The sequence below is a fragment of the Heliangelus exortis genome, chromosome 7, assembly GCF_036169615.1.
Source record: "Heliangelus exortis chromosome 7, bHelExo1.hap1, whole genome shotgun sequence".
NCBI classification, from domain to species: Eukaryota; Metazoa; Chordata; class Aves; order Apodiformes; family Trochilidae; genus Heliangelus; species Heliangelus exortis.
This window is the reverse complement of record NC_092428.1, coordinates 32,936,911-32,955,155: the sequence shown is the minus strand read 5'-3', so window position 1 is coordinate 32,955,155 and position 18,245 is coordinate 32,936,911. Positions and strand designations below refer to the sequence as shown.

The window sequence follows — 18,245 nt, the reverse complement described above, 5'->3', positions numbered from 1 at the left end:
ATGTGCCCCTGATTTACAGGCCCCTAATTTATGTGCCCCTAATGTGTACCTAATTTATATCCATAAATAAATTCTAATATTTTGCACATTTTCTTCTGGTTTTTGCTTTATTTTCCAGTAAGTTCAGTGAGCACAGTGCCAATCTGACAGACCAGAGGCTGATGAAGCCACTTTGGACCTTGCTGCCAGCTCGACAGTGACCCGAAGGGATAAATCCCAAGGGCTGGGATGCCAACACCAACATCCATGCTCCAGCAACTCCTTGGCCCCACAGCAAGGGCTGCCACTGAGGCTGTCAAGTTAGCATTTAGCCAGGTGCTGTCCTGCAATGGGAGATTCTTTCCTGGAAGGGAGAAAACCTTTCTCTGCCTGGGCATCCAAAAGTCTCCGTTGACAGAGCTCAGAGAGCTGGATCTGCCACCTGGAGGGAGGGAATAAATATCCAATGTCTGCAGGTCTCCAACCTGCCCCAAAGGTTTGTTTTAAAAACAAAGAGAGCTTCAGGGTCATAGAATCATGTTGTAGAATGGCTTGGAAGGGACTTTAAGGGTCTTCTGGTTCCAAGAGATGGATGCTGCCAGGGATGGGGCAGCCACAGCTTCTCTGGGAAACCTGGGCCAGGGGCTCAGCACCCTGACACCAAAGGATTTCTTCCTAATGTCCAATCTAAACCTCCCCTCTTCCAGTTAAAAGCCATCACCCCTTCTCTTATCCCTGCACACCCTTATAAAAGTCCCTCTCCAGTTTTTCTGTAGGACCCCTTCAAGCTTAGCAGGACACAGGAATGCCAAGGGTGGCTCCCAACCAACTTTTACACCTCGTGGTTATTTTTTTGCCACCTGCTTATGCACTCCAAACAAAGCACCCAGGACCACCACCCCCTGCCCAGGCAGCTGCAAGGGGACCTGCTCCAATTCTGAAACATGGGCAGAGCTGAGCCCAGCAATTGATTTTTACCCCTTTATTCTCCTGAAAGCATAAGTTGAAACACCCTTTGAGAGCTCCACGCCACCAGCAGGAAAGATCCCATCAGGAAGCTCCATGAGAAGAGGTTTCCAAGGCAGGGGACAGAAGGAGTTGATCCCAGGAGCACAGAACAAACAAACCAAGCTGTGAATTGGGACAGAAATTGTACAGTTTCACTCTATTTTGTGATGGAGCTTGGCAAGGAAACAAACTGAATGTCACGACACCAGATAAAAGATTTTCATGTATCACTGGACAAGCCATAGGGGAATTCTTATGTCTATCCATCTATCTATTTATATTTTATATATATAAACGTGTTTATATAAAAATTTTATATATATATCCACGTTTTCTTCTCAGCCTTGCTGCAAATCAACTCCTTCACATCTTTTTCAGAGAGAGTGAGGCAGTGAAACATGAAACAATAATGAAGAAGCTGATTTCCAGGGTGAGCAGGTCAAAGACATCAGGAGTTTCTGTAGAGAATTCTGGATGCTGGTTAAAACCCCTAAAAAAGTCACAAGTTTCCTTTACTTCACATCTGTTGCTCCCCTCTCCTGTTCTGTGGCAGAAAAACACTTGGATTGAAATGGCCTTGGAAGAAAAAAATGATGCTGCTGCTGCTGCCCCAGGGGATGCTGATGGAAAAGTCTCTGTGTTCCTCTGCCCATGGAAAAATCCATCAGCAATTAAGACTTTAGAACTTTATCCACTTATTTTATTGTGTTTTATGTGGAAAATAGGAAACAATATTTACTGTGCACGTCACACTCCTGTCTTTTGCCCCAAAAAGGATTTAAATTCAAGAGTCAGAGATTTTGTACCAACACACCTGTGGGCCCTGCCTGTTACAGACTCTTGTGGAATAGCTGAGAGCTTCAAGAATTTGTAGAAATGCCTGAAAACAGTACAGAATTGCAAACCAAATGCCTAAATAATTTGAGATTATAATTTCAAACACGTGCTCTATGTCTCAGAGCCCTTTGTACTTGCCTGCTTGTACACCCTCATTTATTTGGCAGTGGTAGATGACTCTGAGAGGAGCCTGCATTTATCTGCATCATCAGCATCACTGCCAGGTTTTGATTTTGTTTATAACACTTCATGGAACTGCAGAAATATTTTGGTTGGACCTTTAAGATCATGGAATCCAACTGTTTTTGCACCTGGCTACTTGAAATTTCAGCACAGAGGTATTTTATCCAACCCAGAGAACTGGCAAAACACTCAGCTCAGTTTTAAGAGCAGGATGTCCCCAGAGAACCAATTTAAACTCCTAGAATCAGCCCCAAAAAGGACTCAATTTGTCTGCACAAGCAGGTGCTGACCATCCCCATCCCCCTCTCAAGCCTCTTGGCCCCAAACATGTTTCCTGACACAGATTTCAGCTAGAAAATCCATATTCAGCTGCTCACCTTGGAAAGTTTTTCAGCCTTTCTCCAGATTTCTCCTGGAACAGATCACAGACAGCTTCTGAGGCAGGAGTATGGCTGGGAGCTCATGGCTTTTTTGAGGTGATGTTGGCTGTTTGGTGATGATGGGAAATTGTAGGATTTCAGCTGTGGTGGCAGCAATCTGGACTTTCACTACCTATCAGCTGACTGCAGAGCAATAACTACAAAGAGAAAATCCATTAGGAAAAACACCATTGCAGGCAAACCCACTTGGATGAGAAGGAAAGGGCACCTTGTGCCAAACTGGGGCAAAGCTTGTGGCAGTGACATCCTTTAAAACATTCACTTCCCATTCTCAACAGCCTGAGCGTGGGGCTGAGAATGAAAAAAAAAAAAAAAATAAAAAATAGAGATTTCAAAATACAGCAGTAACAACAACACCAATTATTCTAAAAGGGCAGGAAAAAGGGAGACATTTCCCACAGTGCCTGTGATGGCACTCATCAAGTGCTCACAACTTTTAATTACTTTGCCAAGTGCTTTCATAGAATCATAGAATGGGCTGGGTTGGAAGGGACCTCAGAGCTCATCAAGTCCAACCCTTGCTCCACTCCCCCCGTGGTTCCCAGCCCATGGCACTGAGTGCCACATCCAGGCTCTTTTGAAATATCTCCAGGGATGGAGAATCCACCCCTTCCCTGGGCAGCCCATTCCAATGGCTGAGCACCCTCTCTGCAAAGAATTCTTTCCTAATATCCAACCTAAACCTCCCCTGGCAGAGCTGAAGCTCTGCCAGGGGAGGTTTAGGTTGGATATTAGGAAAAAATTCTTTAGTCCATGCCCTCTTGTCCCACTGATATCTGCCCAACCCCCCCCTGGCTCCAACCTCCTTTCAGGGAGTTGTAGAGTGATGAGGTCTCCCCTGAGCCTCCTCTTCTCCAGCCTCAACACCCCCAGCTCCCTCAGCCTCTCCTCATAGGATCTGTGCTCCAGTCCCTTCCCCAGCCCAGCTGCCTCCTTTGGACCTGCTCCAGCACCTCAATCTCCTTCCTGAGCTGAGGGGCCCAGAACTGGACACAGGACTCAAGCTGTGGCCTCCCCAGGGCTGAGCACAGGGGCAGAATCCCTTCCCTGGACCTGCTGGCCACGCTGTTCCTGAGCCAGCCCAGGATGCCATTGGCCTTCTTGGCTACCTGGGTCTTCCTTCTTTCCCAACCCATCAGCAGGGAAGTTGGTGAGGCAGAAGCCCATGGACACAAAGGAGACATTTCTGCAACACGAGGCTTCCCAGGACCTGGGAACTATTTCCAGCTCTTTGCTGTGGGGCCAGGGATGTGTCTGAAGTGCTGAAAGGTTTTTTTGCTGTCTGTAGGCAGCTCCCAAGTCAGTTCACAGAAGGAAGAGGTGGGGGAAGGAGGCAGAGAAGGCAACTCAAGGTTTCAACTCTCCCAGTATCAACTTCTGAGAGGTGGAGAGAACAACCAGGACAGAAATGATGAAGCAATGGTGTTGATGGCAAAGGGGGTATCAGGGCAAACTAATCCCCATTTTTTGGTTGCAATTAATGACCAAGGATGTGTTGGTTTGTAGGAGGGAGAATGAGTTCAGGTCCAAATGTCCCAAGTCTTCTCCTGGGACTGCTGCTACTCAGGACCTCAAAGCAAAGTGCTTTGGAATCCCAGTCTGGGAGGACCAAGCTGCACTTCACATTAAAAGAAAAAGTGTAAGTAGCTGTACCCACTTGCTGTACATTTTTTTTTCTTTTTAGAGGATAACTCAAGCCATTCCTGTCAACAAAATGCCAGAGAAAGGACCTGTCATAAAAATGGTGTCCCCTGAAACGGAGCACTGCATGAACACTGACCATAATGATAATTGTTCTGCAGTTTCAAGAGGACTGTTTTTAACACCAGACAACTGTGGATAATGGTCCTTTTCCTGCCAGCTTTCACCAAAGGTCACAGCAAACCCACGTAGCTCGTGTCTGTGTGACAGCAGCTGCCTTCCTGGGAGACATTTCTCAGCAGCAATGAGTGAAATGCCATGGGACATCATGGATGGAGACAGAAAAGGAACTAAATCTCACTGAAGAGATAAATCTTCTTCCTCCAGATGTCAGACACCAAGGAAGAAGCCCAGTCACTCAAAATTTCTTTCTCTTTTTTTTTTTTTTTTTTTTTTTTTTTTTTTTTTTTTAACAAATGGATTTCTGCACTCCACAAACCTTCTAAACTCTCCTTGAATCCTGGACCCATCACTTCTCCTTCCCTCTCCAGCAGCTCTCCTCCAGGCCAGTTCACCTTTTTTTTGCTGCAGCATCTTTGCTTTAAAACTCTCAAGCCATTTTTTTCCCCAGCTGGAAAATGCTTTCCCATAACTCCCTATTTTTCCCAGGGCATCAATCTGGTCCAAAGCCACAACAAACAGGCACGGGATGGAAAACTCCAATTCTTCCTTCTTTTATTTTTCATTCTGAGCTTTCCCTCTGCAATCAGCTGCAGTGCCCAGGCCATTGTCTTCGTTGCCTTCATCCCAGCTCTCTCAGGACAGGATGGGTCTCATGTTCTGGATTTGACACCAAAATCCTTCAGTGAAGGGACAAAGGGTCCTGGAGCCAACCCTGCTTGGTCCCACCAGTGCTGCTGGGGGGTTTCACTGGGATGCACAGTGCTGCTGGCCAGCCATGGGAATCCAGATGCAAACAGTAATTTCCAACTGTGTTTAGGCTGAGCAAACCATCTTCTTCCTGGCATGGATTATTTTGCTTCCTCTAGGCCCATGTCTGCAGCTCCTTGGGTGTGGGTGCTACTGCTGGGACACTCTGGGACCAATGAAGCATCTTTAAAACCATCAGTCTCAAGCTGGTGGAAAAAAGTGAGGATTTCAGGTGGCATCAGTGATGGTTCTGGAATCCAACAGTTAGGATGCTGCCAGTTGGTTTTCAGACCCAGAAGTGGAGTTTTTGCAGCCCTGGGGCAGGTGGATCCGTGAGGTCCATGAGCAGTTAATGCACCCAAGAATTTATCTGTGCAAGAGAGCTCTGAGCCAGTGGGAAAAATCTTTTCCCACTGAGATTAATGGGAAAACCTCTTGTTGCTGCAGCCCTGCAGAGCTGAAGCAGGAAGGGGGAGTCTGACCCGGGGTACAGAGCAGAGATTGCACGAGTGGCTCCTCCAAATTGTGGGTGGTGAACTGTGACAGCACCATCAGTTCCCAGGGCTCTGACATTTCCAGCAACACAAGACAACACCAAAAGCAAAATGAGAAGAGTTCATATGTACCAACAGCCTGGGAAAGCCAAAAAAAAAAACCCAAGAAAAAACCCCAAAACCAAAGCAGTATGAAATAAACTTAGATTACTATGGTTTAACAGCACATTTATGACCATTTTTTGTCATTTTATAAATACTTATTGTCATTTTATAACTATTTATTGTCATTTTATAAATACTTATTGTCATTTTATAACTATTTATTGTCATTTTATAACCATTTGACTTCCAGACAGACATGGCTGGGTGGTGAATAAGGACCAAGCTTTGGGGATGCAGCCTGAGCCATGACAATTGCTCAGAGCTGCTTCATTACCTAAACCAGGTGAGATTTGTTTCTCTAAAGGTCCAAGGGGAAAACGTGGAAGAGGGAAAAATTTTGTTCTGTTGGATGAAGGGTTTTAAAGCATTCAGTTCTGTTAAAAACAGCTCATCTGCACCACTAGCTACTTATTTACATATAACAACTCCCTGCTCTCTGAATCCTTCCTAATAAATAAGTGAGTACCCTTGGAAAACTAAAAAAAAAAAAAAAAAAGGATTATTTTCATGTAGCTAAAGAAAAGCATTTTTTTTGGCTTATGGCTTTTTTGAAGCTCTTTAGATATTCCTTTAAATTTGCTCTTCCAGGAGCAAAGATCATTGTCAGGTTTGATGCTGCCCTGCAGGAGAAGGCCACGGAGAAAGCATTTTAATTTTTTGTGTTCCATTTAAGAGACAGTTTGAAGATTTGAAATGAGTACTACTAATAACTACTCAAGGCACAGTATATAGAAATAGCTTAAAATTAAAACACATTTAAACTTCCTAGGAAAGCACACAGCAATGCATTTCCTAAAAAGAAGACACTGAGGAGAAAAAAACAGAAAGAGAATAAGATGAAAAATAACAGCTACACCTCCTCTCCTAATTTCTGTCTTGACAGTCAGAAATTCAGATAAATTATGAGAGATTTAATTACTATAAGACAAGCTGATCCACTAAGACCATAGAGAGGAAACAACAGATCATAACAAAAACCAAAAGGCTGAGATTATCAACAATATACTTTCCCATCTCTTTGTTTTAATTATTTTTCTGGTACTATAACAGAGGGTCTATTTTTTTTTTCAGCCTGTAAGGATCACTGACATTCATCTGCAGCAAAGGGGCTGCCAGAGCAGTGCTCTGTCTGTACTGGTGAAACTCCCCACTCGGAGTTCTGCTGAATGAAAGCAAAAATGTGAGGTTTGTTAAAAAAAATAAATATATATATATATGTATTCTTGTTAGTGCAAATTAAATATTCATTTAATGGCTAATAAATATTAATTGCAGGAGTTTTTTTCCCCCCCAAAATCATGAGCATATTTTTACAACTTATTTTAAATTTTTTTTTTTTTTAACGCATTTCATCGCCGCGTCAAGAAAAAAGGAGAAAATACTGTGCTGGTCAGGGGCATGTGAAGCTCCTCTTTTATTCCAGGCAATAGAAAACTGAAATGTTGAGACACCAAAGTCTCTCCTTGCTGACAGATGTAGGAAACACTTGGCAAGAGGCAGGTGAGACAACTCCAAGCTCATTCCCAACCCCTGGCCAAGGCTCTCAGGGTGCTGGGGGGACACAGGGGAGTGTTTGGGGAAACACCAAATCCCCCATCCAGAAAGGAGAGGAGGAAGAGGCAAGGCTGGCTGGGACAAGGAGAAAAAGGGACATCTTGCTGGGACATCATCCCACTGGGTCACCTCCCAGAGATGTCAGAGCTGGGCTGGGCAGCACTGGACTTTCTGGGCCCTCCGGAACCGGGATCCCAAGCGTCGGCCGAGTCCGATCCTCTCCCCACCAGCCCAGCACAGGGCAGAGAGGACCTGGGGGAACCCAACTGTGGGCAAAGCTGCCTGAAAACCAAAGGAAAAGGAAGCTGGCTCCAGGGGAGGTGAGCACAAAGAGTGCTGCTGGAAGAGCAGGGTTCACAGGGAGAGTCAGAGCAGCAACATCACCTCCCTGCAGCCCAGCTGTGTAACCAAGCTCTTTAATACCACCCAACACTGAGACACTGAAAGCACTTTTCAGGACAAACCCAACATTTTCTGTTACTTAAACACTGACTTCCAGGCCTTCCAACTATGACTGAACTGGCAAAATCAGAGCAATGCCCATTTATCTTCCTTGCAGACACGTGCAAATAGGAAGATGCAGACACAGCCCACCCCATCCACGTGTACCTCCTGTATCCTCACCAGTAGCACCCAAAATGCTCCCTGCAGGACCTGACACGATGCTGGGAGGTCCTGCAGCCTCTCAACACCTCTCCTGGTGCCACCAGTCCCTTTAGCACGTGGTGCCCCTCTGGTGCAGCCACTCAGAAGTGTTCTTGGCAAACGTGAGAACAGAGGCAGCTCTGGTGATGCTCCCCAGGGCTAATGAAAGGCAGAAACCCAGCAGCATCAATGAAGAAATGTGGGTGGTGAGAGGGTGAAAAGGTTGCTAGTTTTCCAAGGGAATTTACATTCAAAATTAAAATAAATGCCATTCAAGCCACCCTGAGATGGGTTTCCTCTTTGTGGCTGACAAATAAAGAAAAGCTCTTACATGCAGGAGGGATAAAAAGCCATTTAGTACAGCTGCTCAAAGAAAGCATATCAGTGAGCTGGGAAGTGATTATGTTGTCCCCTGGGGCAAGAAGGCTGTCATAAAATCTCAAAACAAGACATGAAAATCTAGGACAGTCCTGTTGTTGGGTCACAATATTTGCTTTGCAGTCGCATTCTCTATTTTCAAGTTCTAAATGAGATTGCCACATCTCTTGTATCAGTTCACCCCCTGCCACTGAAAATCTGCACAAAAACCTGATTTGGCTTTTGATACAGGTGACATTATTGAACAAATGACACGGGGGTAGATGAGAACTTCTGGCTTTTCCTCAAACCTCTTCAATTAATTACTTCTTACCAAAAAAATCTGGAGTTTTGCCTCTGTTACCTACCTAGACCCACAGAGAAGTGAAGGGGGATTAATGAAGCCATTTTTAGGCACAGGAACCCCATTCTGTTCCTGTTCTCCCTTATTTTCCTTTATCTTTTTTTTTTTTTTTTTTTTTTTTTTTTTTTTTTTTTTTTAAAGGGAAAAAAAAAAGCCAAACAAAGAATAAACCAAACCAAAAATCTTTGGAAGGGTCACACTGCAATGGGGAAGACAGAAAATTCTGAAGAAACCTAAAATGCCTAACAAGAAGGACTAAGGCATGGTTGCCACCAAACCATCACCAAGGCAGCCACTCCAGTGCAACCCAGTGGTTGTAAAGCAGCATTTTGGGGACACCCCCTGCCTCCAAAATATCCCCTCTGCACAAGGAACTTCCAAAGTCAGCAGAAACAGAGCTACTCCTAGAGCAGAGAGGGCAATTTCAAAAGGTAATTGATGTCTTTTTAACCCAGAAATGTCAAACTGTATTGAGAATAATCGAGCCTGACAAATTGAAAGTTAAAAGAGAAATTGCCAGCTTGATCTACTTCGGGTTCAGAATTTTAAGGCTAAGTTGGCGTTGCCCTTTTGTCAGGGTAGTAGCAAACAAATACTTCCCTGTAAATAAAAAAGCCAAGGAAAAAAAAAAAGCTCTAATGCTTAGAACCAGCCCGAAAATACTCAAAATCCAGAGTTTTCCCCTTAGCTTGGTCAGAATGGTTGAATCCCATTTCTCTTTAATAGCTACAAAGCACTTGATAAGAGGCAGCGTTGGGAAGAGGAGGTCACCTGGGATGATAAAATCAAACCCATTTGAGTGAAAACACTTTTAAATCTCCCTTATCCATACATTACTCTATTGCCAGCTTCTCTGTGCTGCAGGGAGGCAGATGGAGAGCTCTGCCTTGAGAATGTGAAGGCTGATGGGACTAAAAGCCTTGATGGAGCTGAAAAGAGACAGGAAAAGTCACAACAACCAGAGAGCAGCTCCAGAGCAAGGAGGGGGATGTGAAATGGCAGAGAAGGAAAGTGTCACCTCCACTTATGTCCCCAGTGATTCAGCCCCACGGGTCAGGGGGATGTTCTCCCACTCTGGGTGGTCCAGGTGGAGAAGGAGAGAAAAAAGGAGGTGCCCAAAGCAGGGAGGTTTTGGGCCTGAACTAAGGAAAGGACCCGGTTTGAGAAGGGCTGAATGTCCCACAGCTCCACGCGGGACGGTCTCCAACAACCAAAAATTGAGCTAAACTGCAGTTTTAAGAATTCCAAAGTGATGAAAAACTCCCCCTGCCTTCAGGAGGCCAAGAGCTTCACATGCTCATCATCCAGGCAGCACTTTGCTGCATCCAGCATCAAGAGCAAGGTCTGAGGACCAGTTATGTGAGAGTGAGACGAGGTAAGATGGAGTGTAAAGTATCAAGAAAGATATCATGCACTTTACCTTTTTTTTTTTTTTTTTTTTTACTATAGAATATATACAGACCAATCAAAACAGGTAAGCACTTGGCTTGCTTCCCTTTCCCTTTTTCTTATCAGGAAAATTAAAATGCAAGGGGTGTCCTGATTTGTTCTTTTCAGTGCAGAGTCATGTGAGCATCACTGGACACTGCATACACCACATAAACCACCTCCAGGTGGTCTCAGGTTCCCCCTGAGCCTCTGCCCCCACAACTACACCAACTTTTTGCCAAGAAAAACAAAAAAATCCAATCCCTGAAGCCCCACATCTCCCCTGGGATGGTCCTCATGGCTTCTGGGCTGTGCCCAAGCTGGGATGAGCCATTCCCAAAGCTGATGGAGGCTCCAGCACGGGACCACACTGTGTGCTCAGCCTTTTTTTTTGGAGCAAGATGGGCCCAGAGGGATCAAGACCTGGGCAGAGCCAGGCACTGACAGCTCAGTGACCCCAACACCATCAAGCTCCCAGCCAGGGCATAACCAGAGCAAAGCCTCCAAACTGCACATCCTTATTTTTACAAAGGACACCTCGGAGTTGTTCCTTTTTTGAAACATTTCCCTCATTAAATAACAGAAATCAAGGAGGAGGGGGAAGGAAAAAGAAGAGGAAAAGAATAAATGAGCATCTTAAATGCAAACATCAGTGTTTTTCAAAACAGAAGCAGCCAGGCTCTTGCTCCCACATGGGGCTTTGTGGTCACTGGTCACTTCCAATTAGCTGGTACCACCAGTTAATCCTTGCTGTCAGCCAGAAACAAGGAGTGCTGGAGAAAAATAAGTTCCATGAAAAGAATTTTGTGGGTCTGTTTATTTTTTTTTTATGGTACTAAAATGGCCCAGGGGGAAGGAAAGCATCCCCCTGAACCTGGGTAACTCTGTGTTAGATAACACTGCTGGAGGCTGGCACAGCTCTGGCCCCTCCTGTCCACAGGACAGGATGAAAATCCCCTTGAGATCTTCATGCAAGGTGGTTTCCAACAAAGCCAAATTGTTCAATCAAAGCCTTATCAATAACAGGATAAAAAGCATCAAGAATTGAGAGGGATCAACATAAAGAAATGGCTCATCATCACCCAAAGCTGGCTTTTAAAACTAAACCAAAATTCACTATTTTTTTTATACTTCCTTGTAGCCCGGGCATTGGATTAACTCCTTGGACAACAGACAAGACACCACATCCCCAGAAAACCTCACTCAAGAAAGGAAAATAATTTTCCTTTTCTGCCACCAGAGTGAGAGCCCCCTGGAGCAACAAAATCAAACATGAATTTATCTCCTGATGCTCTGACACAAGTTTCCAAAGTGCTCACCTCCTCCCAGGGGGTGTAGATGTCCTCATGCTCCTGAGTGCCTGCTCCAGACATGGAAGGATGATCCAGCACAGAAGCATGGGAAAACCTTCACAGCCTCTGCTCACCTCCATTTAGACCATGAGGCCAGGAATTAAACACACCAACTGAACTCTTAAAAAAAAAAATAAAATCTATTTCTAGACTTTTTCCACTATTTTTTCCCCGAGGAACAAGTTAACAATAACAAATTGCATGGAGGAACAACAACAGCAAATAGATTTGCCAAGGTAATAAACTCATGAAAGGAAGTTTATAACCAGTAGACTGAGACATTACTGAGAGATCTCAGCTTCATCTTAAAAACCAGCTCAGGACAGGCCTCTTGTAGTAATAGTAGATAACTACTGGTAGTAACAGTAGTAAGTAGTAGATAAGTAGGTCCCATCTGGTAAAATGGCATTTTCCATTTGAAATTTTTTAATTCATCGTTTATTTATTTGGATGTTTTCTCTGATAGATCTTGAGCACATGCTATAAAAAATGCAGGAAAAACACATATAATTTTCAGAGAAGCAATAATTACAGCTTAAATGAACTTCCTGCAGTCTGGGATGGCTCCTTCTCTTGCTTACAAGAACTTGCTTCCCAGAGCAATGTTCGTAACGTTAAATTAAATCTTAATAAGCATTTTAAATTGCATAATTTATGCTGTGCTAAGAAGTGTTTTGCCTAGACAGAGCTGGTGGGGCTGTTTTACCTCTCAAGCTGTTACACTTCCACACAAGTCATCTGCCATTCACATGTGTCAAACTGCTCTGAAATGGTGCCCAGGTACCTGTTTGTTTCCACGGGCTGGTAAATATTCTGCTAAATATATATAATTTTAATTTTTTAAATTTTTTTTAAGCAGAGATAGGTTTTGTCATTCATTTTCTGGGTTCTCCACCCTCAGGGCAGTGATCCATCATTGCTCCCAGGAATGATGGAGGAAGAAAATTTACATCAGGATTACAGCACCAAGGAAATGTAAGGGTGGCCCTAGGGAATAAAGAAGGAATAAGGGGAGGGAATAATAACAAGGCCAGGGAATAAATACCAACCCTGGAAGGAAAGGCAGCAACAGGAGCAGACACAAAATCTGCCTTATCTCTTGCAAAACAGGGGCATTTTACTTGTGTCTTTGCTTTCTCTTTGGGAGGAACTCCCTCAAGTGGTGCTGATCCCATAAATTCCCCTCTGGGGCAAGCTGGCAGAAGGCCATGGATTTCCCCAAAAGCAGAACCAGCTTATTTCAAGCATCTGTTGGGCACCTACACCTCCTGGTTTGGAAAGGTGTGGTTACTGCTGGTAATGAGGACAATTAAGAGGCTCCAAGGTTCTTTATGTGATGAGATTTGAGTCCCCCAAAAGAAGATGGGGGCAAGCAAGGAGGAACTGCTCATAGTGAGGACACAGCACATGATGGGACCCAGCCTGAAAGCCTTTTTATGAGAAATAGTTTGATAAAGAGGAAGGTAACTGCAGTACCTGGGTCTCCTGCACTTTAAGGGTAAAAAAAAAACACCTGAGAAAAGGAAATTAGGAGGTGGTGTACAAGGGCATCTGGTGTTTACAGACAGAGCAATGGGAAGGGCAACCCATTTCCCCACTGCTGACAGCTCCAGGCAATGAGCAGCAGCATCATGTGTAAACATAACAGGTCCAAAAAAACACTCAGTTTCTCCCTTTGCTTTCAGCCTGGAGTAAAATGCTTTGGTTTTGCCAAAAACCACTCCAAAGCCCAGTGCAGGATGGCAACTGCCATGTCAGAAGGTGACAGCTCCCACTACACCATCCCTTGTTTAAAGCTGCTCTCCACATGTTTAACCAGCCAACCTGTTAGAACCTTTGTAAAAAAAAAAAAAATCCCTGCTTACTTCACTTGATTGAGTCAAATACATACACAAGAAATGACTATTTTACCCAAAGAACCTCCACTAAATTTAGGTGGCTGTGAACATTCATTATGGGACAACTGGCAGCAACACCACCACACTGAGCTTCTGGAATAGGATGGTGCCCAGTGATGTCCCAAGAACTGACAGGTAAGATGTCAGATGTCAAGCAAGAGGGAGGAACACCTCAACTAGTCAATGAAATGAGATATTTTACATTAAGAGCCATGGGTTTATATGTGTGTGCATGCATACACATATGTACCTTCACATAATTCTCTTATTTGTATGGCATAAAAATATATATATACATTGCAAAACCTATTTTTCCCTGCAAAATCACACATCACAGACATCCACGGTAGAAAAAGTATCTAAGTTTGGACAAAACTGAAGTTAAAAAATGTTTCTACATTCAGAATTCATGGCATCATTAGCAACATTTCAGTAATCTTAAATGTCAATTACAGAGCAGGGTTTAAGAACTGACCTTTGCATTGGCCTCCCCATGGAAAAGGATCCTGATTAAAAATCAACCACTGCCCAATAAATCTTTTGTGGTTTTGCATGGGACTGATGGGAATTGATGTGAAAAAATCTCCCTCTCACTCCCAAGCTATTGGCACTCTCAGCTGACTTCCAGTAAGTCAATTCAAGCTGACTTTCCAGAAGGAATAATTACTGGCCATTGAAATGCTGCTTTCTGAAACCATCTAGAAACTTGTCACCTCTCCATTTCTTCTTGTGGGGAAACCTGTGCTGCAAAAATCACACTGGGAGGAGGGAAAAGCCTCACTGAGGCCATGAGGGGATGGTGGTGGGAAAACGAAGAGCAGGACAGGAACTGTGCAGCATCCACACCAGGTGGGGAGACAACAGAGGTGGAACACACACTGCCCCGTTAATTCCCACAGAAGTAGGGCAGACAACAGAAACACGAGGTCACCATCACCACCACCAAACCCCAGAGGAACCCAGGGACACTTCCAACAGCCCAGCATGTGCTCACCAACCTTGGAATAAAGCTGGAGATGGGACACGGACTTCACAGCAGGCACCTCGTGTCCTCCACGTGAGTGCAAGCTACCCCAGACACATCGCTGGGGCACACACGTGCCACGGCCTTTGTCAGGGCATGAATAAGTAGAAATGATACCATTTTGGTTAAAATAAACCAGCAATCTTCCTCCTGCCTTGCCTGGCAGGGAGCTCTCCTGCAGCTGCTCAGCTTCGCTGCTTACAAAGTCGGGAGAAATTCCGGTGGGGTCGGGATGCTGGGATCCAGCACCAGTGGAGTAACCCAGGAAGGGGGTGAATACCTCAGGAGAACTAAAAGCCTTCACAGGACTGCTCAGTGCCCAGGGACTGCTGCAGAATGAGCTCCTCCATTTGCTGCAGTGGGTTTTTACAACACTTGGAGGAGGGCAATGATTCTTCCTGGCTGGGTTTCACGCGAGTTACAGCTTAGAAGCTGCTGGCTTGTAAAAACAGTGACAATTTGAGTCTGGAAGTGAATCTGAGAGTCTGCTTTTCAATTCCCAGTCCCAGACTGTGTATTTGTAAAACACAGACATGAATGAGAGTGAGCGTTTGTACTCCCAGACCCATCTGAGAGTGCAGCTCGTGGCTGAGGAGTCTTGCAGGGTGGAATTATCACGCTTGCAGGAATTTGCTAAGGATGTGTGAAAACAAACAGATTATCAGCAAAAACAGTTCACAAGCAGCCAGTTAAAAGGTCCACGTCAAAGCCTCCTCCTCTCCTTTGGAAAGGAAATGGAACAGAAAAGAGGGAAACTCCCCAGCAGCCCAGCACAATCTCCTGCAGGGTAACCGGAGAGGTCTCTAAAGGACTTCTCAATTAAATGCAAGACTTAGAGAATTAAAGTTTTAATACATTATTGATCGTTGACAGGAAGAGTATCTGATCGACTGCTGCTAAGAAACCTTGCCAGCTTGTTCCTCTTGAAGGGAGATTACACTAATAACCAAACAAAGAGGGGATTGTAGGACAATATTTAACAGGGAGTTCTGAGCCCCCCTGGCAGCTGATGTTATCTCGCCCGGGTTGGAGCCAAAGCAACCTGAGGGCTGGATGCAAAATGATGAGAATATAATTGACAATCTGAGCCACTTTTGATGAGAAGGGCCATCTTCCTGCCTTAATAACAACATTATTGTTTTACTGCTGTGGATCTCATGCTTCTGCCTGCTACTTGCATCGTTCAGCAGCTACCAGCAACAGAAGATATTGCCTGCATCCCATCTGCCTCCTCAAGTGTTCAGCAAGAGGCAACTCAGAACTTGTTGATAAGTAACCTATCATTAGCAATATTGACAGCACACAAAGATGGATTTTTCTAGTTGCTGACGTGTGTTTTGTCTCAGTACTTACTACATACCTGGCAGGGACAAGCATAGCAGTACTACGAAAGGCCACGGTTCTATCAGGGGCTCCCTCAAAACTGGTTAGAAAAAAAGAAAGTAAGAGTCTATGTAGCTCTCTACAGAGTGCAACAGTTCCTGGAACTGAAAAAGAGCAAGAAAACGTATTAATATTCTTAGACAACTTTTTAAAATAATATTTTATTTTTTTGAGTCAGTGGTATATTTAAAAACAATCTATCATAAGAGTAAAAAGATTGTAGATAGTAAAAAAATGAAAGTGTGATGACAGTAAAAAACCACAAGAGTATAAAGTTAGTTTCCTTCCTCCCTCCCAACACCCCACCCCATCATTGTCTGATATTTCTCAGAGCCTAATATCAGGGAAAAAAAAATGTGGTTTTTTTTTTTTTTACATTTGCAGCAATTAGGAAATTAAAAATACGTAAGGCATTCTTTGCAGGTACATTAATGCATTATTACATGAAAAGCAGGCACAATAAAAATTAAAACATTCTAAAAACCATCATATATACAAACTCTGTACAGAATGATGGCACAAGGACAAAGTGATTCCATTCAGTTCATCCTAATCCACATGAAATATTACACATTTCAGAAGAAAAGAAGCAGCTCTTCCCATTCTCCTACTCAGCTGCCAGCTTCAGAATGACCAGGAGTCTCCTCTCTGCCTCCTGTTCCTCTTCCTATACCTTAGTGCCTGCTGGCATCTGAAAAGCTTCCTGTGATCACCACCCCATGGCCTGACACCCAGAAGAGTGGCCAACCCCAGGAGAATGGAAATGCCTGATCACCAACCACATTTTACAACCCCCCTTAGCAATCAGATCATTTGCAGGGCCAATCAATTAAAAAGAAATAAGCCCCATCCGATTTTTTTTTTTTTTTTTTTTTTTTGGCCCTGGGCAGAACCATTATTTGGGGAACTCCTACAGCAGCTTCTCCTTCCTGTGAAGCCTCCTGCAACGTGCCCCAAATTCAGTGTGAACATCACCACTGATTCCTATGTACACTGAGATTAGGTACAAAATACTCAGCTGGTTTCAAGCTCCACAGCTACCCAAACGCTTGAGGTACAAAATATTCAGCTCTCAAGTCTCATCTCCACAGCTACCCACGTGCCTGAAGTTATTCAGAAGAAGCAGGGAGAAGGTTTAAGGGAGAGGGGACTGTCAGCTGATGAACACCCCCTGGCCACAAGCAGAAATCCAGATTTCTTCCAAGTTCCAGGAGGGAATAACCCCAGGAGCAGGGGTGATGTAGTGTCCGACACAGGGCTGGGAATGGGAGTTAAGAGTCATTGCACTAAATGTTAGATACTGCACTCCTGAACGAGGTAAACATCATATACCATAAAATACTTAGGGAAATGAATTGTTACAGCTTGATCTTTGGAAAAGAAACGGATTCCTTCTTCATTGGACAATCCCAGAATCAACAGACGTTTGCTTCCGAGTTGTCTTTGGAGGTGGAGGAGGGGGAGTCTTGCTGGGCAGGGGAGGTGGCAGGTGCTGGAAGAAACCAGTTTTGAAGAGACCAAGTCAGTAATGTGATTTTTTTTACACATTAAGTAGTGCACATATAACCAGGAGAGAGGGTGGGGAGGTCTGCAGCCCTCTGGTTCCTGAAAGCTCTCTCTGCAGAATCTGCTCCCATGCATAACAAATGCCATCAGCTTAAAATAGAACCTTTGCTTTTAGACAATGGAAAAAAAAAATGTCTAAAGGGTTTGTGATTAGTTACCCCATTATTAAAAAAAAAAAAAACAAACCTTTTGAAAACACTGGAGAAGTTTATAATGCCCCACTTTGTATCATGATAGGATATTGATTTCTTGGTCTGCATTGATTGCCCTCAGCCCCTATGTGCTACAGAGCTTAAAAGCCAAGAAGCCAGATTGAAACAACATCTTCATTGCTTTTCCATTGTTTTTGTGTTTTACACACTTAGAAGACAAACAATTAAAAAAAAAAAAAGGAAACCATTTGGAGAGCTAAATAACTTGCAATTTGCTCCTACAAATTCAGTTGTATCTAAAATATTCAAAAGAGAAATCCAGATTGTTCAAATATAAGTATTTAAAATCACTTCATACATCATACAACTGGGTAAGAACACCCCCTGGCTGATTGGACAAATTAAAAAAGTCATTATAGAAATGAAGACTATTATTTTTTTTTTTCATCATGTTCAATCCTATCCACCCTAAATCCCATTTCAGACAGAGCCTGAGAACTTTGCAGTCTGGTTTTCTAGAGCAGTTTTTGGCTCTGCAGCCACTCCAGAGCTCCCATGGCTGGAGCATCACAGCTCAGCACAGCTCAGCACAACCTCAGCATCACAGCTTTGCTCTTATTTTGCTTTCAGATCCTTCCCCTGCTCACCCACCCATAACTTTTGGGTGCATTCTCCTGCCCCCCACCAACAGAACCAGGACAGAATAACAGAATATACTGGCAACAAGGACTTCCACGTGCAGCATCCACATAATGCTTATAAAATTTATAAGCTTTTATTAAACTTATCAACCTTTTTTTTTATTTTATTTTTTTTAACTAAACTTATTATTAACTTTATGACAG

The 18,245-nt window shown here is 43.9% G+C and overlaps 1 protein-coding gene across 2 annotated transcripts in view; it reads right to left on the bottom strand.

The window, feature by feature from the left end:
- Window positions 1-15,827: 15,827 nt before the first annotated feature.
- The window catches only part of DOCK1 (dedicator of cytokinesis 1), a 277,133-nt gene continuing 274,715 nt past the window's right edge, over window positions 15,828-18,245 (bottom strand). For both annotated transcript variants that reach the window (XM_071749684.1, XM_071749683.1), the window contains exon 52: window positions 15,828-17,174. In XM_071749684.1, the coding sequence (XP_071605785.1) occupies window positions 17,079-17,174 (96 nt within the window). In that variant the 3' untranslated portion in view covers window positions 15,828-17,078. The remainder of the gene's footprint in view (window positions 17,175-18,245) is intronic.